Genomic DNA, 27,177 nt, shown 5'->3' on the forward strand with positions numbered 1-27,177 from the left:
ACAAAATACACTTGTGTGACTTTCAGATCAACACACACAAAATACAAAACAGAAATAGAATACGAGACTAAAAGGCTGCTGTGATTTTAGCTTACTATCATTCCCAAGAAATATAATGATGGGTTGCACAGGATATTTAAATGTTCAGTTCTAACCAAGCCTATCATCTCGTAACAGCTAAACTAGGGCCAAACCCAGAGGCATTCATTAACACAGCCCACAGTGTTGTGTTGATTGAGCTGTTAGTGTGCGAATGTGTGAGAGGAACAGCAGGGCACCGGGCTCCATTTTTGTGTGGGAGGAGTACATAACCAACATAAAAAAATATTCGTCTTTCCCTGATTTCTCCTCCTCTCCTCCGAATATCACAGAGACAATTGGCTTATTATTCACTGCAGTGTCTCTTCAACCTGTGTATTGAATTCACATCACAAGTCATTTCTTGTCATTTTTGGTTGCATTCAATTTTTATAGTAGTGACAGGCTCCTAGTTTGTTAGCTGTTTTAGTTTTTTCAATTTCAATAGGATTTTTGTACATACAGCGGTACATATGGCTACATGAAAGTCCCTTCTAAACCCTTTCAATCTTAAAATAGTATAAAGTATAAGCTGTTTTAAACATGCATTGTGAAAGGGATCTCTTGTTTGTTGTGTGACTTGCTGAAAATCAAGTTGTCGACAATGGACAATAATAAATTTAATTAAACAAACTGATTGATTGAAATGTGCCCAGGTGAACTGACATTAACAAGAGTGGGAGGTCTGCATCTGTCAATCAACCTCCCGCCCCATAAGCATGCAGGTGGAAAATCTCATCCCTTCCCATGATCCTTTGCTGCTCGTCTGGCAGGCAGGCAGCAGGAGGCTCTGGGCCCCAGACTAGTACCCCAGCTGGAATGGAAAGTTGGCATTCTGCACTTGCTGCCCAATCCTGACATCCACATGACCTGCCAGAGCCAATCGCCTCCTCGCCCCCTAACACGTCCCCCATTTGTGCACAAGGATTGAGAGAAGTAACTGTACACTCTAGACACTGAAGGTGAATCACTGAAAAAATAAAAATAAAAAAACACAACTCACCTTTAACCTCTCTTGAATGACTGACTAGCAATTTAGTGTGTGTGTATGCGTGTGTGTATTTTTGTGCGTATACCTCAAAGGACAGACAAGCCCACCTCTCGCATCCTTCTCTCTTTATGTGCGTTTCAATCCAGGCTTGTAGGTTCTACACAGTTGTGACAGGCAGGAAAAGCTTCCATCTTATGCATTTATAGCTCTCATCATTTATTAACAGCGAAACCCTGAGAGGTTTCATCTGAAGGAGGTTTCTGATTGGAAGGACACAGCAGAATGTTGGGGGGACCCATGGCAGAGGAGACTTCTCACGACAGCACATGATAACGATGCCCTGCTTTCTGACAGGCTGTTCAAACTGTTATGCTCATTCAAAAATACTGTAGTGTAATTGTAAATCATCAACAATTAATTAAAAATTATTATTATTGTTATTATTATTATTATTATTGTTATTAATGATAATGATACTAATAATGATAATAATAATAATATAATTGATTTTAGGTTTTGTTTGACAGTTTCGGTTTGTTTCAAGGCCTCATGTGAATCATAGCTTAAACTTTGACCGTAAAGGCCATGTTATCATCATTCAGACCTCATTTCATAGCTATGATTCTAATTAGTAGTATGGTGTAGTGCCTAAATAACTGGGCTTATAACCAGAAGGTTGAGGGTACGATTCCCTGGCAGGGTAGTGCCTTTGTATGCTTTAGCGAGATATGAGAAGCTGCACCGCTCCTGTATAAATGAATACCATCACAGAATGTGAGCTATACGAGTCGCCCTGGATGCGGGCCTTCGCTAAGCAAATAAATAATGTCATGTAACGAAGTGAGTGTCGGCTACACTTTGCCGAGGGCAAAGCCAAGTCTCCGCAAACAGTGTCAGGGTAATCAAACAAAGGCATAATCACGCTGTTCGCAATCATCTCTTTGGCTTCAGACGGGGAGCTAGCACAGATGGTGCTGATTCTGCTCCGCCACGACTCTCCGAGCGCGGCACGATGTCACCGCGCTGACGCTGGCACCCTCGGCGCCGCTGCGAGGAGGCGGATCTGTTTAGAGGTGGAGCCCAGGCCAGACTGAGTCTGGAGCTTACTCTGTAAGATGGAGGCCAGGTGGATGGGGCATGCCAGATCTTTGCGCTAAGATTCCGCCCTGAAAGCAGCAATTCTAGATTTCTAGGAAACATGAGAACCACTGACACATGATACAATGTATTTATATCAATGATATACAATATATAAGTCTTGTACTGTATGTATGTGTGTGTATATATATTGTATGATAGTAGTACATCCTAGTACATAGTACATACATACATATAAATGCACATAAACCACATAAAAACATTATGAAGATATCAAAGTCAGGATTTTCAAAAATACATTTCTTTAAAATAATCTTTTCACTGTCATAGCAAAGTATGTTCATCCTTGGGTTGTGACAGAGGTTACTGTAAAGGAAAAACTGATGAACTGATTTGGACACAGTGGAAAATCCTTCATTTACACACTGTTATCTAAACCACAGTAAGAGTGCGGCTGGTCCAAGCATAGCAGTTTTCACAGTGCAGTTCTCCATTTACTCATATACAGTACAGAGAGATCAGTTCCAGACTGATTTTTCTGTGATGGGGGAACACATTCAAAAGGGAATGCATTCTTTATTTAGCTGCTAACGAGCCTGGAATCTCCTGATGTCTCAGATTTGTAACTACCAAAAAGTACAGTTCAACAATGTGTAAACATAGTCTGAGCTCTTTGCTTAGTTCATGTTTCACCGATTCTGTGCTCTGAGTCCAATCTCTGAACCATGTGCGGGTTCCAGAGTGAACCTTTTGCATGTCCCTGGGCTCAGAGTGGCAGGCAATAAACAGCCCATCAACTGCCCTTTACTGTTTATCAATAGTAGAGTATATCCTGCCGCACTTTTGGACTGACTGCCCCATGGAAGATGATATGTCTACCATCATAAAACACACGTCTCTGTGAATTCAGCCACTTCTCCCAGCCTCTTTGTTCTCTGCAGCCAGTGGCATACAATCAGTTGGGGGTTTCTGCAAACAGGGCCTGCCCAAGCCCCCTGGCTCCTGAGAGCACGGGCATGCCAGCAAGCACAGGAAAAAAAGAGACCTGGTGCAACAGCCCTAATCATATTGCATAAATCACAACCACATCGCCATGACAGCCAACAAAGGGGACATACAAAGGGACATCGATTGTTCCAACACATGAACTTTCTAAGAAAGTTTCTAACTTTCTAAAAAAAAAAAAGACAAAAAAGTGCAGAGAAGCTTTTCTGTTTACAGCAGATGCGCAGAGATTCTTAAAAGGCCACAGCATGAAGACTCCAGTCATATTGTAAACACTCACAGAGCATTATGAGCTCCTCTCATTGAATCACAGTTATTCAGATTAATCCTTTACAGACAATATAATAAACATCACCATATTTGTAAGATCTGAGTCAGTAACACGTTGGTTGGTGAAATGAGATACTGATAAAATAAGAGGTGGAACTGGGAGTGGAGTGGATTTTTTTTTCCATCAATGGTGCTGTTAGATTCAGTATATCAGGGTGTATGGTTTCATAATTCTTTTACATTGCCTTCTCCAGCAAAGCAGAAAGAAAGGTATAAATTTAATAAAACCGTAAAATATTTAATAAAAATCTCGATGGTGAGTGTGGAAAGCTGTCGTGATGAATTGCTTGGAGCTCAGAAACTTGGAGCGAGGTGAAATGGCTTCAAGCTGGGGGGGAACTGAAGTATTTATAAAGCGCTGAAACCGAGACGGCTCCTTGCACTATCCGAGATCAGTCTCAGAATCTCAGCCTTTTAACAGCACACTGAGAGGGAAATGATCTCTTCTGGTCTAGGTCATGACTTGTACTGTATGCCACATCTGCTCAATGTCCCGTGCACATGCATACATTTCTGTCATCTTTGCTTTGTTTCATTACAATATTGTAGTGTAGTATTGCAGTCTTTACATAAACCCATTTGCTAACTACTATAACTCCATTGAATGTCTGCTTATATGGCTCATCCTTGTCTTTGATAACTTTCATCATGTCTCTTGCAGTGTAGGAGTCTCTCGGCCACAGACTCAGGACCAGAACTAATGCTGGGAGTGGCACAGTCACCCAAATGCATGCTGGGAATCAGTGGATACCCAGTGAGGCTGTCAGGCACTTCACAGTCACAGCTGGAAAAACACCACAGGCTGAGGTATTTTGAATGCAGTAAAAACACTATAACTCCATATGAAAAATGTAACTCCACAGGCCGTGCAACGTGGAACACTACAGGCCAAGTAAGATGGTTCAGGATCAAGAGCTCAAAACCTACAAAACAAACACACACACACACACACACACACACACACACAGACAAACACACGCGGGCACACACACACAAACACACACACACACACACACACACACACACACACACACACACACACACACACACACAGACAAACACACACACGCACGCACACACACACACACACACACACACACACACACACACACACACAATTGCTAAGGTAAGTCATTTAAGAAATAAAAATATGAAAGGTAATGGTCAAACCAGCATACATTTGAGTGCACATGTATACAAAACTACGTGATAATTGGCCTTCTAAATTCTTATAAATTATGGCCTCATTGTCAATCCCCAAAAAAGTTACGATTTACTGTATTTCATATCAAAATTTCTTGCATTTCTTAAGGAGTATTTTCTGTCAGCAGATGCACTTATTTTCCTTCATGAGATATGCATTTCAGACGCTGGTGGACATTCATTGCAGCCAAGGACATAGTAGAGATCTAGCTATCTAATTAAGCCATCATTAAAACCTCTCTGCTGCTGTGCTTCAAAGTTAAAACAAAGTTTAGCCATTACAGTTTGTTGCGTTCTGTGCCTTCGTCCATTCCAGAGACAATTATTGCATATGCTATGACTGCAGAGGGGCTGTGTTTGAAAATAGAACGTCCGCCTATTTATAAAATCCTAATCAAACTGTCAAAAACAAGATTTTCCCAGGCGCAATAACTGCCAGTTTGTTTAGCCTTTCCGTGACACTGCTGGCGCGATGTTTCTGTAGGAACCCAAAGCAATTCTCGCCTTTCAGCTTGATATAGCCTGTGCAGAGAAATAATGACGAGCTAGAGCCATGATAGGGAGGGTTACAGCGATTTAAGGGTTTGCCCAGGGGGCTACAGAGCGAAAAGGCCTGACAGAAATGCCGACTACAAGATGACGATGACACTCTAGGGCCCACGCTATTGGCGCACTGTCTAAAATAAGCCCTTGCTATTAAGGGCAATTGTTAACAAAGAGAGCCTTACTCAGGGCAATACTCCCTTTGTGTAAAACCAACCCTTTGAAATGTACAGCATACACTAAGCATAGATATTACAAGAGTGATACAGCCTTTCCACAGAATTTGTGGAGCAATCTCAAGTATCCTTGTAGTTGTATGAAATCCTTTAATTGATATACTATTTATTGCACCCCATATAAAGATGATTAATGTAATTTGAGAAGACCTTTTTTCAGCTTCATATTCTTACCAAAACAATCCCAAAGGAGAGAGTGTGGATTAGATGATGATAACATGTGCCTTCCTCAGGTTATTATGTCCCCTGTATTGTGACACCAACATTTAATGTACTGTACATCACAATACTGTACATCACAAGCTTTTAAAAAGTTTAAAAAAAAAACTCTAAAAACTTATATTTATTAATCTTTAAAGAATTCCAGTCACAACACAGGCCAAAAACTAGGAGACTAGGAATATTTCAGATGTAAAAGTTAGCAGTGAAAGTACCATGGACAGCTATCAAACTGGTACTTATTGCCCACATTAGCAACTGATCCTGGATCAGAATGAAACCTTCTACACTAAATGGTTGGGGTTAAAAGTGGGAGTATGCAAACTGATGGAACAGAGAGTTCAAAGACCACCAAGCTGAACTGCTTTACTCAGACCACTCCTATTTCTACAGTCTGGAACCAACCCCCCAGTTTTAAAACTGCTTGCAATGCTGGTTTTATAGCACTGGGTACTACCATGGTGCAATAGGCTAAAATCCCTTCTCTCAAAGGTGAAATTAAATCTCACCAGACAAATATTACCCATCAGCCAATGGGAAAGGGGAAGCCACACAGATATGAAAACAAATGCAGAGCGAGGTTCCGCATCACAGCCCGTCGGCAAACCATTACTCTCACGCAGGCATGGAGAGGGGAGCACTGACTGTGCACCAGATATATGCTGAACCTTACTGAATCGTGGGTAATTACTTTTCACATTTGAAAAGTTTCCCATCAAAAAATCCTGTTCTTCATTAATCACAAAACATCTTCAGAATGACAAATGCTGCATGGGAGAAATCGTGGCAAAATACCTAAAGAGGATTTTAAAGGTCTAATAAAATTACTTAAATAAAATAAAATCAATGAAAAGTGCTTTTTGATTGAAAAAAAAATTCTACACGCATGAGAGAGAATAATCAAAGAGTATGGACTCCAAAAGCATTTCACTATCACAATAAGCCAACAGCATCACAGTCCAGAATCAAGGTGTAGTACTGACCAGATAAGATTTGTTCCTTGGCTTCACTCCATTGTCTTGCTTATTATATTGTTCTTGTGCTGTGTATTTATGAAACTGGAAAGGCCCATTTTACTGTATTAACCAAGCTTAGTCAGGATCAGCCCGTACACTGGTGCCACTTCATTCACTGTACGTAGTCTCTTACCATAATCCTGTTACTGTTACCACAATGGGTATTTTGTTAATACTACAAGCTTAATATCCATGTGAACCCAGAGGTAATCACTCTGTCAAATAGGACAGCACTCCCCACAAATTAACAGCAGTAAGGATTCAGGGTCCAGCCCAAATCAGTGAGAAACCACTCGCCCTGAAAGACAGGCACAATGGTCGCGTATATTGGACTGCTGATCAGAACAAGGCCACACCCTCTTCAATGGTTTAGGAAGTTCTCCTCGACAAAAGAGGGATTTAGCAGTCCCCCCTTGTCATCCTTGCAACGCTTAATCTAGTGCTGCTGGACAAGTACAGAGATAGGAAAGAGACTAGAAAATGAGAGGTGACTGAATGGAGACCAGCTGGGGAGGAGGAAGCTTTTTCTGTCCATCAGTATGGAACATGATACTCAAGCAGTGCGGGAGAGGACAGACAGAGAGGGAGACAGACAGAGTGACAAACTGCAGCAGAAAAGGAGACAAAGCCACACAGCTTTGGCGTTTGGTAAGTGAGGCACAACGGTGAAGCACACCTGTGTGCTGTCTGTATCGCTGCCGGTCGTGCAGCGAAAGCAGTGACGGAATCTTCCGTGTGTCATTAGATGGGCACCGAGGAAAACGAACGGTGAACTAAAGGATGTGTGGAAGTGCACATGGGTGTACATAGTGAAAATAAATTTATATTCATAGTTCAAAAATGCAACTTCGTTAACAAAATTTCAAAATACTACTGTAAAATTAACAATATACAATACACAACAGTTTATTGTCCCAGTACATCCATACATAAAACTAAAACTCACTAAAACTCAAACAAAGGCACATACTTGCCCTAATTTAGCCACTAACAGGAAAACTGTCCTTTACCGAGACGAACTTGTAGCTGAGGGGAAACCTGCCTGTATCTGCAGAGAAGGCTAGAGACACTGGACTCCACTAATGGGTTCCTCCTAGGACACTGATCTCATTCCCCTCTCAGCCAGAACAGCAATCTCGCACTTTGCATGTCTGTGAATATTAACAAACCCTCACCTGCCATTGCTCCAGTCAAGGTGCTGGCATCTTCACTCTACAGAGATGAAAATATCAGCTCCTGCGCCTGAGCCTTTCAGAAATATATTGGCACTATTCTGTTCTGTTCAGAGCTGTATACTTACACACACATGCATGTGCGCACACACATACACACACACACTCACATATATGTATAGGTTTTAATTTCCTTAGCAATTATTAATCTGAACATTTTTTTCATTAACACATTTGCCTGTTATTTAGGTCCCAGTACAATCCATTTTATAATTGTTTGCACTTGCCCAAAATGTTGTGAACATAAGGTCTTCTTAAGTGTGCCAAAATGTTGCATGACAATAAAACCCTGAAAAAAAAGATTAAAAATACACAAAAATACACTCATTCCTTCCAGGATGATCAGCAGGAAGGGAGAGAGGAGAGAAAAGGAGTGAGACTAAGGGAGAGGGAGATAGGTAGGGAGACTCTGAAAGTGCTGAAAGCCAACCACACCACCTTGATCTCCAACACCGTGTCTCAGACAGGTAAATATATGGCCTGAACTCTATTAATAACCATGAACCACTTACCGCCACAGCAAAAGAGCTAACACTGCAAACACCCCCCTCCCGATGTATGCTAGAACGACTGCTTCCCACAAAGTCGCCCACTCAGTGCTGACAGCCCAGCTACGTTAGATAACCACAGAGGGCACTGAGAACTCTCTCTCTTCCAGGACGCTCATTGATTGGCTCTTGAGGAGCAATGTTACTGTATCTTTATAAGGCTACATTACAAGGGATGGAGCCATATGTTGTACTTTCTCCCATACGAGTGTGCAAAATGAACATCACTGAAGCAGCAGCTAAGGTTTATTTACACTCTGTGACTGGCAAGCGTAAGCCTGAACTAGAAGAAGCAATACCAGCCAGCAACATAAACATGCAAACCTATGGCATGCTAACACTGTGGACTTTAGCCTAATACAGTTAAGCTAAAAGAGACTGTTATAACAACATGCACACCGGTGATCCATGTCGCCCTCAGATGCCCTCAAGGAGTATAACAAACCTTATTTTGAAAAAGAGTTGTGGTACAGTAATTATGTGACAAGAAACAGGTATTTGGTGTATTGTGGTAACACGAACAAGGTGCAGCACATTGATACTAAAATAATGAATTCTGGGTCCGTTTTTACCATGATTATGGACACCCATGGTTGTGTTCCTCCAGCCAAAACAACAGTCTGTGAAAGATTAAGCAGTGAGTCATGCATGTTGCACTTTGGAGAGATAATAATAATCTGTGTGTAATAATAATGTGTTGTTTGTCTTCACAATAAAAAAAAAAGTGACGTGAGAAAATTCAGTTGTCAATGGAGTTTCCTTTTTTTCATGGTTTTCAGATATTTCATTCATATTAACTATCACAGGTTGCTTGCGATGTGGTCATGTATGATGATAAACATTAATAAAAACATTAAATGTATTGCAGCGTGAGTTAGTGATGAGGTCGCTGGGTAATTACTGGGCAGGGCATTGCTGTGGTACCTTTGATCAAGGTGCTTAACCTGAGTTGCTGTAGTAAATAACCAGCTGTGTAAATAAAACCTAAACTGCTCTGCTAATCAAATAAATAAATGCAGTCTATATCATTACTGTTTCATGCAGCAAACATCATTTAGCATGACTGCCCTGTGTTCACTGAAAGTGTTTTTCTGTTGACGTGCAAATAAATCATTTGAGCAGAGGGAGATTCATAACTTCCACATTGTGGCTGTTTCTTTACTGGCTGCTGACTCCCAGCTTACATGGAGTATAGAGCTCTCAATCACGCTCATATTCACCTGCCCAGGCATAAATGAGACCCTTTATCCAGTCAGGGAAAGGCGGAGCAATGCACTCCCCTGTGGAAATCACCCATGCAAACACGCCACGTTTCTCCACTACATCTAATCCTCGCAGCGTCCATTTATTCCCCTCCGCGGTAGTTTTGCCCGCCACTTCCCTCCATCCAACGAGCTCATTTCCTTCCCTGTTCCCGTGGGCCCGGACCCGCCTGGGCGCTGGCTCAGGACAGCAACCACACAAAGAGTGAATGTGTGAAATCCTCTTCCCAGATCACCTCTGACGAAACACGACAGCAGCAGACCAATCGGGTAAAAGAAACCCCCTGCTCGGCAGTCACCTTTTGTCCCATCTGAAAACTCACAGCAGGGCAGACACCATTCCATTCCATTAAATGATTTATTTTCTTAACAGAGGCCCTCATCTGGGCGGCGTCCTGTGACTGACGCCACGCGCCAGCATTGCCCATGTGTGCAGATGGATATTTACCGAAGCAATTTGGGTTAAGTACCGGGCTCAGAGATACAACAACTGTGGCCTACATTGCAACCTGCAACCTTCTGGTGACAAGAGAGCGTCTCTAACCTCTACACCACACTGCATCACACAAAACACTGCGATTCAGTCACAAAGATACCCCAAAGGGAGACACTGATTCATTAGGGGATCTCCCGTATAGAAAAATTGAATGAATCATAGAGCAACAGTGTCTGTCACAAAGGAATTCTATTTGAGTTTAGCGGGAGCCAAGATCTATCCCTGCTGAAATCCTCAAGTGTCTCCATGGGTCCTTCTTGTCGTAACACTGAGGAGGCCTCTGGGTCTCATCTTGGTGAAGGCAAATGACTAAAGAGGCTCAAGAAGAACACCTCAAAAAGACTGCTTCTAACACTGAAACATGAGGCATATACTGCATGAAGGACCCTGACATCATCAGCCAAGACGCCATCTCACAAAGGCCCCCTGACCGCACCCCCCCCCACCCTTGCCCCATAACTGGGAAGGCTTGTGGCCCCCTTGATGAAAAAATAAATAAGACGAATGGCCACAGAAAATCAGTGTTCCTGCCTCTCAGACTTTACTGGAATGACATGTCAAAAGCATGAGGAGTGCCCCTGCCTCAGCTTACAAGAGATTTTGAAATTCCTAATGCTTTGCAGCTCGACTGAATGAACCAAATTAAATTTTAAAAAGGTGAAATTAAATACCATAAAACTCGAGTGGCACAGGCCGTGAAAGCAGATGACAAGGTGAAATAGTTTATTGTTCTGTAATAAAAAAAAACAGATTATGAGGAGCATCTTAAAGGATACCTAAACCATTTTTTTAACTCCTCGGTTATTATTTATCATGTCTATGGAATTGGAGAATGAAATAAAATTTACTGTAAAACAACATTAAGTGAAAAGGAACCTCTGGGAAAGTGTTTGCTTGGACATACCATACATACTGAAGGCTGATTCAATGGTCGTAAAACGGGTGATTTACAAACGCTTGCAAGGTCAAACCAACCGGTATTTGGATTATTTAAGCTCTGAACCTGACAATGTCAATAAAGGCCAATTGGAGGTAGGTACAGCATGGCTCGATGAACTCTAAATGTGGGTTTAGCTACGAGCAGTGGAGAATCTGAACCTGCGTGCAGTTTAAGCAAACAACATAAAATGAGTCTTTCCAATCATTCTGTCAATTCCAAGAATGTGCCATCTTTTTTCCTGGAAAACAGACTTTGTTTCAAATAAAGTAATGAATCAAATGTCCCAACACAACTCCTGCCTAATTTATCTACTGTTCCTCTGGTTCCCCAGACATGACTGACAAGGGAAACAGGAAGTATGGTATTTCCCTCTGAGCGCTTTCATGGGAAACATTCAAATACGAGTCTACGTTTCCTTACAGTGAAGCTGTCATGACTAGCACTCCCTGGAATGCAGTGGAGCCATGGAAAATTCCAGCCCAAAACCGCACAATAAACACTTTTCATTTGAGCCTTTATGGGATATAAATCACCCAGGGAAGAACACCCCAAAGGTGATTCTGCAAATAAATAAAACCCAGGGACAGAGTTTGGTTGGACACATAGAGCTTGGACATAGTGGCGAGAGGGTGGTGCAGTCCGGAGCGCCAGGAAGGTGCGCTGGATCATGTAATTGAGCGTATGTTGTTTGTCCACTCTCTCCGCGAGAGGGCGGAATATCTTGCGGTGACAAGCAGGCATGAGTCACGTCTCCTGGACGGGACGCCAGCGCCAGGGCCGCATTGGCACTCGGAGACGCTCGCGCGCAGCATGAGCGGGCCGCAATATGTCACTGCAGCGGGCAGGCGAGAAGCAGTCCTAGCAGGGTGTGGGCTGAGTGGGCTAAACAAGCAAACCAGCGAGTTCCTGACACTTCACCAGCAATATGGTACTAAACCGCAATCATGAGTTCTGGCCAAAAGGAAACAGCGGGAAATTTACCCAAACCTTTCCATGGAACATTTTTACTAAGACAGGCAAGGACACACCTTTTAAAATGTCCCAAGAATACCCCATGGACCAATTGAAAATTAAGGAAAGCAATATGAATATGATGAATATAATGAATATAAGTAATTTAACATCATGTCAGGTATAATTATATACCATAGCTAGCATTTAAGAACCTGAAAGCTTAAACAGTCTCTGGCCAGATGGATTAAGGATCACACCTACTGCTGTGTCATGATATAATCATTCAATATATATGAAATAATATACATAATATATGAATATCATATATGAAAAATAGATACTTAGTAATTGTGCAAGCAGCTAGCACTGTCTAGTACGACACACCCAACTGCAGATGATCATGAAATCCACCCTCAAAAGCACAGCTCAGTTTGGTCAAAGCCTGAGATATCAGACTGAAATTCCACTTAACAAAAGATGTTTACTGATACCTACAATTCCATGTAAACCTTTTCACATATAATCATACAGTTTAAAGGGCCTCTTCCACGTACTTCACAATACACATGGGCAAATGTGTGACAGGTTTACAAAGTGGATAAATCAAAAACAGGACCATATAGCTATTTTGTTTCCATTTGTAAGGCAGCTTCTTATCACTGTTGAATTCTGTAATATGTAACAAAAAGACCATCTAAATCATGGTTGATGAAGGTGCTCATGAAGCCTCACTCTCCCATCATCCTCCAAGTAAAGGATAATGCAAAATTTTACAAAAATTCAATGTATTTTTGAATAAATTGCAGCTTTTATTCCGCTTAAACAAAGCCTCATCAGTCTGTGTTTATTAGGCTGTTGATTGACCTCCTTGACACCCTGCAGTTCAAGCAGCATGTGTATATGGGAGGGTCATTTAATGTGGGTGTGATTTGAGAGAGCAAAGATCTGTGCTTTGTGTGGAAAGATTTATCACAGATATTCTATATTACAACCATTACGACCACATATTCAGCTTCTGTATTACTTCCGTTCTCCGCCCAAGAGTTTCAGTTCATAACATGGGGTTCTGGTACTGTCCGTGTTCCTTCCCTGACCATGAATGTGGTGTTTTACACCATGCCCCTTCAAGAGTGTTCATAACGAGCCAGCAAATCATAACCCCTGTCGCATGAACAATGGCAGAGACAGAATTTTCAGTGTGGAATGCACCAAGCTGACTATCTGGTCCACATACAGCTAATCTGTGGGGAAGTGGTCCATACCCCTCTCTGGTGTCCTCCTCATCCAGGTTGGAGAGCAGCTGGGAGCCGGCCAGTGAGAGGTCCAGTGCAGCCAGTGGGAGATCGCGGTAGGTGAAGCCGACCAGCTGGACCGGCGCGATGCGCTGGCTCTCCTCCTCAGCATGCTGGGAGATGATCTCCAGGTCTGCTGCCCCAGCCTGCTGAGCTGCCCTGCAGAAACAAGCAGAGAAGCCGAGTATTACTGACTTACTTTTACAACAGGCAGGAGCAGCAGTCATAGCATTAATTAGTAGTAGCAGTAGTAACAGTAGCAGAAGTACCAGCAATGGTAGTGCTAGTAGTAGCAGAAGCAATAGTAACAGTAGCAGCAGCAGGATTAGTAGCAGAAGGAACACTTTAAAAAGCAGCGGTTTTTCATTCTAAAATTGGCTGATGGGAAGGGAAGGGAACAAGCTAAATACAACAATAATATGTAAGAAAACAATTATTAAATGTAAAAACTTTGTGTATACGGCAGTTTAAGAGGCTGGAATAACGTAATTTTATACATTTGATTAGACATCCAAGTTCAGACATTTTGCTCATATCTTTCATCTGACCAACGCTGGAGTGTGGAAGTTTGTGGTGTGGGGGGGGGGGGGGCAGATGGCTCTCCTGAGGACAGAAACAGTGTTCCTGTTGTATTAAAGCTTGATACTGAGCCAAGATTTGCAGCAATCTGCATTTACATCAACTAATGTACTTCATGTGTGTCTTCATCACATAAGGCTGATAGTCAATTCATGAGTAATAATAATAAAATAACTGATGCAGTGATGAAAAAATATGCATAAACCATCCAGGACAATTATTTATGCACAACACCATCTTTCAAAGTCTCTGGTATAAATTCTTCAACAAAAATACATTACAATGAAATACATTAAGAGGTGACTAGTGACCACAGCGTTCATTGCAGAAAACGAACTTGATTCTGTCTGTCAGGAGAACAGAACACTCCATTTGAACTAAATATGAATATTAAAAACAAGCAAGCAGCAAAGTTTGTTTGCTCTGGTAAGCACCACAGCAGATTTGCAAAACAGACTGAACAAATGAAAATCCCATTATTTGATGTTTTCTCGTGGATTACTGTCTGATATGCATGGGTGAGTTTGTGGCTGTGATGTGAGAGATAACAGTAATGATAAAAACAGTGAAAGTTGAAGTAGCGCCAGCCCCCACCAGGAAACTTTGGGACGGAGGAAAACTTTGGTTTGATCACACATGTAGTGGAGCTCAGTAACATGAATAAGCAAGGCTGCTATAGAAAGTGACATCTAAGCCTTGGAACATTGACATTTAGCTTGGTGAGCCAATCGTTTCTGGAAAAATGGTTCATAACCCACAGCAGAGCTTTTCAGGTTAAGCTCTCATCAATGTTCATGGAGTATTTATATCAATCACTTCACTAAATTTATATATTTTACATCAGAGAGAAAACACATCTGCATTTGCATGTTTGGGAAACTTAAATTTAAGCTTTTGCCATGAGAAATGTCTGAACTTTCATTTCAAAAGGATGAGTAAAATCCTCTGTAAACATACAAGAAAAGGATCCCATAGTACCAATGTGGGATGTTAGCATGTTGGTTACATATCAATGGTACCAATGTGGGATGTTAGCATGTTGGTTAGTTATCAATGGTACCAATGTGGGATGTTGGCATGTTGGTTACATATCAATGGTACCAATGTATGAGGTTGATTTTGCTGAAAATACAACTTTCTCTGTGCTCTTTGTATGTGAGTGTGTCTGTCAGGACATGCCAGCATATGTCTATGTGTTGCTCTCACACAACACACACACAGACCCCAGCTGCAAACAAGAAGTGACACCTCAGTAGGTTGCTGAGGCCCACTCTCTCTGCGGCGGCAGTCTGCTGCCCTGTGGCATGTATTTTGAGGCTCCAGCAGATGCTGGTATTGCTTCCATGGGGATGTGTCTTTCCTTTGTCAGCTGAATGAAGCTGTGCCCTCTGACAAATGAGGAGAAAAGAGGGGTGGAGGTGGTGGAGGGAGACCTTCTGCTGGCTCAGAGGCCATCGCTGCATTCTGTGTGTCTGTGATTTTCACCAGTTCATGCCCAGAGCTACTGGACAGAGTAATCAAAAGACTGAATGCTGAGGGCCTTGTGTTTGTAAGGTGGGGAGTTTTCTGGCTCCTTGCTGTCTTGCTTCCCCTGTGCTTTATGCCCACAGGGCACTGGCATCCACAGACACAAGTCCAAACTAAGAAGCAAGAGGAGTAAGAATAGTAAGAAGAAGATGACTGAGTCATGATGGAAGAGTGAGGCTTCATGAACAATAAAATGGGTGGAGCTATCAGGAAGTGCCAACCCACTTATTTTAACCAGTCATACTACTTTGCTGTAGGGGCAAAAAACTAAATGGTAAGCTCAACCCATTTTGGGGGTGCATGGAGCCTCAATCTTCTCTCACAAGAAATTTGCTCATTGCTATCATTGTGATGGATGGATGAATGAATAATTGCAGGCGTGGAGCACGTAGTAACTGCCATGTGAGGTCATAGCACAAAACCTCAGAAATAACTGCACATGAGAAGTCATCACTAGCAAAGATCCCATAATGAAATTATTCAAGGGCAGCAGTTCTAACCAATTGGCCACTGTGACATGGTACAAATGAGGTCTTCCCTGGCCCTGAAGTGGCTCTTCTCAAGGAATAGGCATCGTTATTAACTGTGTTGGCTGTAGGAACATTGTTGCGTCTCCATGGATAGCATGGCCAGAGTATCAGCAGAGCTGTACAATAACCAACTGACAAAAAGAAAGAAGAGAGCTGACAACAAGAAGGAGACCCTGTCATTCCATAACATAACCAACACAAAAATGGAATGAGTCTGAGGATTAGCAGGAGAAAAAAACAGTTTATTAAAATAGGGAGAGAAGGAAGCACACCTTGGCAGTAGGCCTGCAGCTTAGTTTAAGCCTGTGAAAGAGGAAGGTTAAAGCGGTGATGAACCTGTATGGAGACTGCACAATCACTCTGGTGCGTTTGCCTGCAAGACTCCTCTCTGACCCTCTTTGCTGAAATGTTAATAGGCCCTGCGTTTGAAAGGCCACTCCTGTTTTATTTTTGGCTCGTGAATAATCCCTATTTAAAATGCTTCCCTCAAAATGTTACTGTCAGTTTCTGCTTTCCCTTACACCTCGATGAGGAAATGTCCGCTTTTTCTTTTTTTAACTGAACTTTAATGTGTGGAAGGATAAGCCCATTGGAGATTTTTTTTTTAAATTTCACTCATTTCCCTCCCAAATCTCAGTCATAACACTGACATTAGAAACAACACAACCACAACAATCATTTCATTTCTCTCAATTCGGACTTGTGCAATATCCTATAGCTTGCGGGAAGCATAAGACAACACTGTGTTACTTTGACCATCAGGATGAGATTTAGAGGCATTGTCATCATTTGTGATACAAATGTCAGTGTAATTGCACAGACTATGAGTGCACTGTTGATACAACATTGTAGTGTAATACTGTATCATCATCGCCGTAGGTAGAGCCTCTTCATGATAATGCAGCTCCAACAACCCCAACACCACCTCCCTCTGCTCCCCCCTCCCCTCCTTTTCAATGTTATTTGCAGATTTGGCACCTTCCCCCGCTAATCAGAACAAGGCAGCTAATCAGTCATGGCAGAGACAGGCCGCTCAGAGCATCAAAATCACATTTCAAAACAATTACATGCAAAGCTGAGGCCCATTACCTTCTGAGTTCTACTCATTGGCTCATTGCCATCATGGGGATCGGGCCTACTCTTAGACACAGGCCTTCATATCATATGACGACTCCCGGGGGCAGCGTGAAGACCGAAGGGCAACCACATTAAACGAAAGGGGCCCACAGACACTCCACAGCGGAACCGGCCACAGATACCCTCACGCCAGCATGCTGCATTAGCAAAATGATAGGATTACATTTTAATAGGGTGGTCATAAAGGTTATCAAGGGCCATAACTGGCTTGGGGCAGCCTGCAAACTGCACAGAAGGTCACATGACTGCAGGCAAGTCAGCAGAAGGACAAACTGGACCAGAAAGCAACGTGAGCCTGCTTCACAGTCCGAGATGCCTGTTCTGCATGTGTGGGACTGTGCTATGCAAATCCCACATTAGATGCAGTAAAACAACTCAGCAGATAATCGACACTGGGGGTTCCTTTCATGTGGCCCTTCAACATTGGATAATGACTCTGCAGGGTGTAAGGTTAAGCAATGAGAAGCAATGACACCCCTCAACACCTCTTTGAGTGAAGAGGCTCAGACAGGGCTTGGGAACATGGGCTCTCCCACACTATTGGGGTTATACAGTAGGTGAAGACTTTCAATTGTTCCCTGCAAAAACAAGGCTATATACCTTAACAACCATGTCAGTTTGCCAGTCACAATATGATGAGCTCACTTTCAGAAACACAGTTCAAGGGCACATTCACATGGTAAAGGTTGCATTTGATTTTTAAAATAAAAATATATATACATAGCAGTATTTGGGTAATTATGGTGTGCCAGAGCTATATTAAGACAAGTCCAAAGCCAACAACATACACAAAAACACTAGGTCACTTCTGGTCTCACAGCAGAGAGAGCATTTGTTTCCTTTCAGGAACATCTTGCCCCCATGGGATACGGAATTTTGTGAAATGTGCTGATAATATTCAATAATTTGCGATGTCCAGAGCTTTTGGGACAGTTCACCTGCTGAAAGGCATGCACTCTGTGTAAACTGCATTCTCAACATTCCAAATACTGCAAGCCTCCACAGAATATAAAAATGAATTAAATCAATTTGCATCCAAATAACAGGTACAGTGTGCTCAAGAACTGAAGAGTTTTGCAGAGCTGCGGCAGTTCCCTGTTGGCCCAATGGAGAAACTATAACTCTGCTTTAAACTGTTTTTTTTTTTTGAAAAAGCTATGATACAGCAATTCAATTTAAAGAGTCTGAACTGGCAATATGTACTAATACAGGTGTTTTTACAGTGGGGATTTCACAGGGAGGTAGTCTATTAATATCCGTAAGTAGAGGATAAATTTTATTATTCCTAGAATCTGTGTTACCAAAAACAATTTATTCAGTTATTAAACTTTTCACACTGAATCATCACAGTGTCATCCATATGTATCTATTACTTCAGACAAAGACGAAAGGCTGAACACAGACACGTGTATCATACAAATAAGTCAAAGCTATTTTCAGGTCTGCATGCTTCACCACACCATTGCTTTTGGCCACGTCTTTGCTTCCTTTTTTAAAGCGTCACATCATCCAAAGTGTAAATTTGATCACTGGCACAATTCGGCAACCAGACCTGTGACGACATCACAGAAAGGGGTGGTGGTGGGCGTGGGGTCACACATGCCAGCTTCTTTTCCTGACTTCACGCCAGGGGTTTCACACACCAGCTGCAACCTGCCTCTGCTTCCTGCTCTTGTGACAGATGAAACTCTGTTGAAGTGTACACAGTTGTCATCCTCACCATGATGTGTATACTGTTACCAGTTACTGGGAAAGTTGGCTTTGCACCCTTCAGGAGGCTATGCCATGTAGCGCACGTACTCGACTGTTGGGAATGTTTTCAACGAAAGGCTGTTTGCTTCCTGCTCAAGTCTGTATTTCAGCCCATAATATTAAACTGGTGATTATGGTCACACATGTAATTGCTGATTACAGAAGTACAATTTTATTTTCAAAAATGTTTGGGACAAATAGAATTTTTATTTGTTTGTTTGTTTGTTTTGGTGTTTGCCACACTCCTCATAATCTTTCAACTCTCAGATTTTTAAAATTAATTTCAAATTATGAGGAGATACATTAAGCATTCATCCTTTTCTGTATATTTGTTCATTTACCAAATCAAAGGGAAAAACGTTTTTTCTCAGAACAGTTGTACAAAAGCAAACTCTTCATGGACTATGAGGGACTATGAGGGGTGTTTAAATTATAAAACCATAAAGTTTCCTTTTGGAACAACTTCTGCCCAAACCCACCACTTCTTCAGTCCAGGTGCACTACAAAAGTTAACATATTTCAAATAAAATGACCTATATCAATGCGACATTTTCACTGCTTCCAAAATTTTGACAAATTTTCCTTAACCTGTGATAATTTATATATATATATATATATATATATATATATATATATATATTCATATATAAACGTAATAGAATGGAACTTTCAATTTGTTTAAATCTAACAGAACGGATACGTGACGGAAGGCAATCTTCCAGAATGCACGACACCATGTTTTCCAGAACAGGCAAACCAAGCCAGCTGGAATGGTGACGTCTGTAGAAGAGTTCATGACGTACTGCTACACATCCAGCTCCCACTGAGGCTCCTCTGATGGCATGCCATGAGCCCAATAGAGACATGATACACACCCGGACAACCTGATACTGCTCTCCACTACCAGATGCCCCCTGCTGGCAGGACCTTGTAAACAGCAGACACCTTTAACAGAGCAACTTCAGGGGTGACTCTGGAGACTGAGACATCCAAACACCAGAAAAAAATATCCAGCAAACAGCTGTCAGACTCTCACACCGCCATCTGCTGTGGGGAGCATTGAAACAACCAGCTATCAGGACGCGTTAGCATGAAACACGTATCACCGGCAACAGTGTGCGTGGAACATACCATTCCCTCATGCATGGAAAATATACAAATGATTTCACAGAAAAGGGCACAGCAGAAGTGCGATGGCCAATCAAATATCCTGAGCTGACAAGACTGGAGAGCTTCATTGCAGGAAGGTCTGTCACTGTTTTGTGCTATAGATTGCAGTAATGGAGAAAGCGCATATCCCAACATTCCACTACACAAGTCAAAGTCAATGGTGGAAAGCACTCCTCATCTGCCAGGTCTTTACTGCCAATGAATATTTACAGCAATTTGGGTGGATCCCTAAAATGCACACACATCATACTTAACACTCCGTGAAATATTCTGCAGAAATACTTCAGGCCAAGCGTAAAAATTTATTTGCCATATGATTTAGCCAGGATAAAGGCTCCTGCCAAACAAATAAATTATGCAAATAAATCAACAAGCTCTTCTCAAAGCGCCCCGAAAAGACATAAATATTCATCCAGGAGGGGCAGGGAGCATGGCTTAGTCAGCAATAGCTTTAGCGTAAGAAAGAAGGTGTGCACTCTAAGGCTGGCTTTGAAATGTCCTGGCACCTGGAATGAAAGGCACCTGCACTCTCTCAATCCCAGAATCCATTGCTCAAAGGAAGACAAAAGCAATGGGCAAGGTTTCCTCCTCGTAGCAATCATTGCGATCACTCAACCCCCTCAGAGATCACACACGACAGTTCATGCGGGCACACTTGAAAAAAACAGATGAGCTGCTTTTCCCATATCACTGAAGAGTCTAGAGCAGAGTCTCTCACATGTCTCTCACATAAATATAAGAATAAAACAGCAAAAGAAGTGGGACTAGAACTCTAGTTTTGAGTGTTGCTGGTACAATAATGACATGCTTTAGCATGGCAAGCATAGCCTTCTCTAATCTAATGTGTTTCCCACTGAAACAGCCAACTCTGTGCAGAAATATAATAATCTACACAATACCATGAGTGGCTGGGCACAGAGGTAGGAAATTCAGGATCAGTGAATGGGGTAATGCAGTCTATAGAGACTGGCTTCACTTGCAGTGGAGTTAGATGTGTAACACTAGATGGATAGACCTGTCCTCCTCCTGCCTTGTGGACCAAGTCCCTCAACATGCTCACAGTCCTGCAAACTCACAAAGAAAGCTTTTTTCAGCCACATACAGCGTGCTATGCTCTGAAAACTCTCAGCATTACACACATTAGATCAGTCTATTAGCTTGTGACAAAACCATTTTTGCCCAAGGCCGTGGAGGAACACGTTTGTCAAACACAATCATCTGATGACATGCTGCATTTGGCAGGGAATTTTTCATGAGTGGTCTTGAAAACAAAAAGTTGAGAAATAGCACCAATAAGGTCTCACCTTGGAGAGGAACTGCTCTTGGACCTGAGTAATAGTATGGCAGCAGGTGCTCCTTGAAAGGCAGGTGCTGTAACTTTGCTACCAGACTGTTTAGGGAGTGAAGCCTCATCAGTCTCTGATGTTTTATCCATTAGGGAATTATTTAACTTTATTTTTGTCAAACAGTTTTACAATGCTGACCGTGCAAATTGTAACCTACACATGCTATCCTGTATGAGGAAATTTTAAAAAATATGTGGGTAAAAAGGTACCCAATTTAACTTATCAGATGCTGTAATCCAAATAGATCGCATGAGATTTGAACCAGTTAGTGTCTTGTTAAGAGGGAAGTGTTTTAAGCATTGAACCACACAAGAGAATGTTAAAGTCCTACTGTTTCACTACTCTTACTAACTACAGTTCACCTGAACTGAGAAGACTACAGTTGGCACATTTGCTGTATAATTACTCTGTGAGTCAGCCAGTGTAGTCAGATGTCTGTGGAAGTGGAGCACAGTTAGTTCATTCACTGACCTCAAATGTCTCAAAGAAACGTCCCAAATAGGCAGCCTCTCTGCAAGAAAACAGGGTTAGCATCGCTGGGTATTAAACCAAGGCACCAAAATAGTACAATTAAGACGTGGAGGTCTCTTCAATGGGTCATTGAAACAATTCAGACATTGATTCCTGGGATTTCCTTCATAACGAGCAGGAAAGTCATTGACAGTATGCTTTTCAAATAGTTGAAGTGTTCTCAGAAATGGTGACAAACCCCTGGACCCCAAGAATTTTCTGCCCTGCAGTCTCAGCAGCTGCCAAAAACAGAGCTCTCCTTTTCACACCACTTCCTGTTGGCACCGAATGAACACATGGATCTCCAGCAAAGAACAGAAAAGATCAGTTCTAATCTATACCTATATCTATAATCTAAAAAAAACTGCTCCACAAACACAACAGCATATAAAATAAAAATATCAAAATAATAACATACTTAATAACATACTTCTGCTTCTTGTCATTACTATTAGTATCTTTACCACTACTACTACCACTATTATTATTATTATAATTTTTTTTCTTTTTTTAGTAGTAGTACTATATAATATACTATATTGTAGATAATAATAATACTAGAAGAAACTGTGGCCTGTATATTATCAGGTTCCCCTGGAAAGACTAACTCATTGTCTATCTGGCTGATATATATGCACAGTCATACACTGGTAAGAAGTAGGGGAGCAGGGTAGTGCCGCTGAAAGAGACTTTAAAATGATACCCACTGCCTCTGTGCCTGGCACTGACCATTAAAAGAAATGAATTGTGGGTGATGGCCCTATGATAGACTGGCAGACCATTCAGGCGGTGCACACATACATCAAGCTGCCTCGCAGAAACAAGCCACAGAACCCGACATATGCCCCAGACTTATGAGAGGTTCTAAGTTGGACATTTCACACACAGCGCACGTCGAAGAGAAAAAAAATCACTAACTTAAGCATTTCAATTAAGAGACAATGACCGTGTCTGGTCTATTAAAAAAATGCTATCAGCTTGATAGAGTCCAGATTTAGAGATATTTACAGACTGTATTTACAGGTGTGTCTTTGTGGCAACCTGCTCACAGTGTGTGTCCCATGTCCCCTTGCTCTGAGCTTCTCTCCTTCCCTCATCAATAACTCAGTCTCCTATAGATCTGGCTGGATCAGAAAACGCAAGGTAAGCAATTTTTTTTCCAGAGTATCCCAAGTGAGCTGGCCTTTTCACCCCATTGGCTAGCAGCACTGAATTCTGGGTGAAGCTTGGCTGCTATTCCAGATAAACCAGCAGTCACTCTGCAGTGGGGACATTATTCACAGACAAACGAGATGGGGCAGACACTAGAACATGCCCCCTCCCCGAAAAAAAGCTCCCCCCCACAAAAAAAAAGCTTCCCCCCAAAGCTGTACTTACTGAGGGTTGGTCATACTGAAGGATGACAACAACAGCCTGAGGTCCACACGATGTCACCCGATCCTATCGCCCAAGTTCACTACAGAGGACAGATTCTTGACACATAACGGACCTATAGAGAGAGAGGGCAGAATGAGGGAGAAAGGTAGAGAGACAGATAGGGAAGAAGGGAGGCAGGGGAAGACAAGGAGAGATGGGGGTGAAAGGGAAAGAAACAGAGAGAAAGGGAGGGGAAAGATGAAAAAATGGGTACAAAAGGAAAGGGATAGATGGAGGGAGAGTAAGAAAGAGATAAAGAGCAATAGAGGGAGAAAGAAAAAAAAAACAAGAGATCAGTAACCACTGATGCGCTGGCCAAAAATATAATACATTGCTTGTTAATTAAAGGAAAAAAAAACAATGACAAGCATCCATACTGGACCTCTAAACATCTATTTTGTTATTGCTGGTTCATTTAATGATGTAATAAATTCAGTGTTACACATTGTAAATGTATTGTGTTGTGTTCCATTACAAATGTCTATGCTCTGGCAATCCTTACAGTATTGTTTTTCATGAGCATCAGTATTTTTAAGGTACAGCTGAAAGAGAGAGATGGAAGGTGGGGAGCAGAGAGAATTCTGCATCGGAATATCAGTTGTACACACTAAAACACAGTTTTCCCCCACCATATGTCATGTTATAATTTGACTTTTTTTTGTTTAGACATGCCAGTTTCCTTGCTTTAAGAGGTTCAATATGAGCAGCACTGTTGGCATTTCACAGCTGTAAAACCGCATGTTGTGTCAGATAATGGAAAGGTGAGTGTGTGCTCGTCCATGCATTTGTGGATTTATGTGTTTGTGTAAATGTCTACAGTCCATTACACTGGAGAATCAGATCATCATGTTTCTTCTACATTCTTACCCATGTAGAATTCTAGTAGTATATGGATTATGGAATATACCAAACACACACATCTGCTGTTACATTGTCATTATGAACAATATATCTGAATACACAAAAGTCCACATATATACTCATACTATCAAGCTGTATTGATGTTGCCACCGGAGTACAGGGCATTATGGAGGATTCGAGGTCATTTTTGCTTTGGAAATGAATCTGTAATAAAGGATATTCTAATGTAACATTCACTCCCTAACCTTTGGCGCTGATAAGCATAAGTGAACACTAGCCAGGTGCTTTGGCTTTATTTAGATTTTATTGCTGACATCCGAGTCTTTGGAGGGAATGTTATTGTACCAACTGCTGGCCTCCAGAAGAAAAATGTTAATTGAACCTAAATGTGCTTGTGGTTCAGTTTTACAGTCTGATGAGGTTATCTGCACTGATATAAAAAACACATCAATAAACCGCAGGGGCTGTAGCTATTGTGTACAGCAGCTCACGCTCCTATCACTTCAATCCAGAGCCAGAGACCTTCATTTACCGCTATTTATGTGACGTAAACTCACGGTGTGAGAAATGTGTTACTGAAAAAACATGCTACTAAAGCCAGTTGTGCGCAGGGTTATTTAAAATCTGGGCTGTTGTTAAGCAGGTCAACGCAATAGGGAAAATTACTTGTCACTTAAGACATCTGATATCAACTTGGCATTTAATTTGTATACGTATATGAACATTCTTTTGTATGTAAAATGAAGCATTAAATCCACATATAAAAGGCTGTAAGAGATTATGAAGCCAAAAAAGTAGGAACACTCAAGGAAGAGCGCCACTCTTACTTGACCTAGGTCACGACAATGCCTTCCTTCATGTGGCTTCATATCAGACAAAATCAGGTCATCAAGCTGCAGGTCAGAGTGGAGGACATATATATATATATATATATATATATATATATATATATATATATATATATATATATATATATATATACATATACATATATATATATATAATGTCCTATAGATATTATATATATATATATATATATATATATATATATATATATGATCAAAGTGATGTGCGTTTACTGATGACGGTATTATTTCTATAATAACTACAATACTATTGACTAAAGACAGTTATTTCTTTGAACATATCAAACGTGCTTCAATATAAACTCTACGGAAAGCGTTCACACCTACCACTCGAGAATGACAGAGACGTATTACAGTTGATAAATCACATTGGCTGTGCCCCGAAGTCAAAGATCAAAGCACAAATTTAGGTTTACACCGACCCATTAACAAATCGTTACAGATCAAGATCACACTTATTCTGTCGTTTTTAAAACTCCATTGTGTCATGCAGGGACGGAATTCCACTCAATGTAGGTTCACCACGGCAACTTTTTCTTTAATAAAATTTTCTTCACATTCATCCATTTGATCCATCCTTCAATAAACTGGTATCATGCTCTTCGTTTACCCCACTGCACAAGGCCTCGGACTCTTTTCGTTTACAGCGCGCGCTGATTCGAGGCAAACCCGTCACGTAACAAATACAGTGCACGGCGGTCTTTCACGGCGGCGTCTGCAAATCCACTGATAACGCGATTAAATAACAAATTAAACCACCATAATGTTGCGGGCATTGATCATGAGAGGGTGATCAATAAGACAAGAGCAGCTGGCGCTGAGGATGAGTAAAGTGGGGGAGGGGGTTCAGATCGGCGGAGGCGGGGAAAACCCTATTCAACTATCAATAATCAATTATTCATTTTAACCAGAAAACCTACCTTTAGTGATTTACATTGTTGACGGTCTAGACGTGCCTTCCTTGCCCCCGTGATGGTAAATGCAATGTCTCCCTTGCCGACGATGAGCGTGCGTGCAGCTCCGGGTTTGCAGTGTGTAGGATGCTATCCTTGGCAGCTTTGCGTTGGACGGGCTCCCCAGTCGCTTCTCAGAATACAGGGCACGACGAAGAAGCTGAATCCGAAATTCAAGCATCGTAATTCAGGGAGCTGCAATTTTGTGTCCCCGTCCAACCGAATAACTAGAAGACTGCATCCTTTAAACTGATAGGGGACATTATGATCCACCGCTCGTGGTTACCGAGGGCTTCCCCCACTATCACAGCAGGGAGTCCTCGCGCCGCACATACAGTGGAGATCTTCCACAGCGAGGAGCTGTCCAGGTGCTGAAATGTGATTAGCCTCAGAATACGTGAAGCGTTGTGACACCACTTAAAAAAAGCAGAAATGCTTAGACTATTCGGTTCAATGAAACACCGTCGAAAACGCAGATCTTTTCATGGCGAGGACTAGGAGCCTCGACATGACCAGAATACAGCCATTGCTGGAGTCCCGATGTACGAAGGCTCGCGCTTCGACTAATAAACTCGGAGCCGTGCTGTTCAATTCCGACAATCCCTACTGAAGACAAATTTAGTCACCTTGGTATTGTGAGCTTCACGGTTGGATTGCCTCTCCTTGCATTTCTCATATTTTTTCAAGGTTTCCCCGAATAAAAATACAATGGGAATATATTACATCTTTATAGCAATTGGTTTAACCGTTTGTCATTCAACGGGATTAGCCACTCGATGGTTAAAGCGTACATCAATCAATCTCACGGCGTCCTTGTAGCCTTTATAATTAGGCAAGCCTGTCCGTGGTCTACCGAAGGGGTTAGGTTTTATCAGACAGTGTAACGGTGCCTCAGTTTGCTATCTGAATAAAATAAGAAAAATGACATTATTACACTACAATTTACGCAGAAACGTTATTCAGCAAACTTCTGAGGTATGATTTATGTTCCTCGCCGCCATGTAATTCCAAAAATTATTCTGGGTGAAAGATGTGCCATTTTAGCATTCCTGTTTCTGCCATTTTCGTAAGATAATCGGCTTTAAAG

The 27,177-nt window shown here is 41.7% G+C and overlaps 1 protein-coding gene across 1 annotated transcript in view; it reads right to left on the reverse strand.

The window, feature by feature from the left end:
- Window positions 1-26,789, reverse strand: part of LOC118787759 (transmembrane protein 266-like) — a 38,981-nt gene extending 12,192 nt beyond the window's left edge. Inside the window, exons 1-3 of the mRNA XM_036543412.1 lie at window positions 26,058-26,789; window positions 23,372-23,483; window positions 13,414-13,602 (exon numbers count right to left, since the gene is read on the reverse strand). Of these exons, the coding sequence (XP_036399305.1) occupies window positions 13,414-13,602; window positions 23,372-23,385 (203 nt within the window). The 5' untranslated portion in view covers window positions 23,386-23,483; window positions 26,058-26,789. The remainder of the gene's footprint in view (window positions 1-13,413; window positions 13,603-23,371; window positions 23,484-26,057) is intronic.
- Between the last annotated feature and the right edge of the window lie 388 nt (window positions 26,790-27,177).

Source organism: Megalops cyprinoides, chromosome 13 (assembly GCF_013368585.1).
Source record: "Megalops cyprinoides isolate fMegCyp1 chromosome 13, fMegCyp1.pri, whole genome shotgun sequence".
NCBI classification, from domain to species: domain Eukaryota; kingdom Metazoa; phylum Chordata; class Actinopteri; order Elopiformes; family Megalopidae; genus Megalops; species Megalops cyprinoides.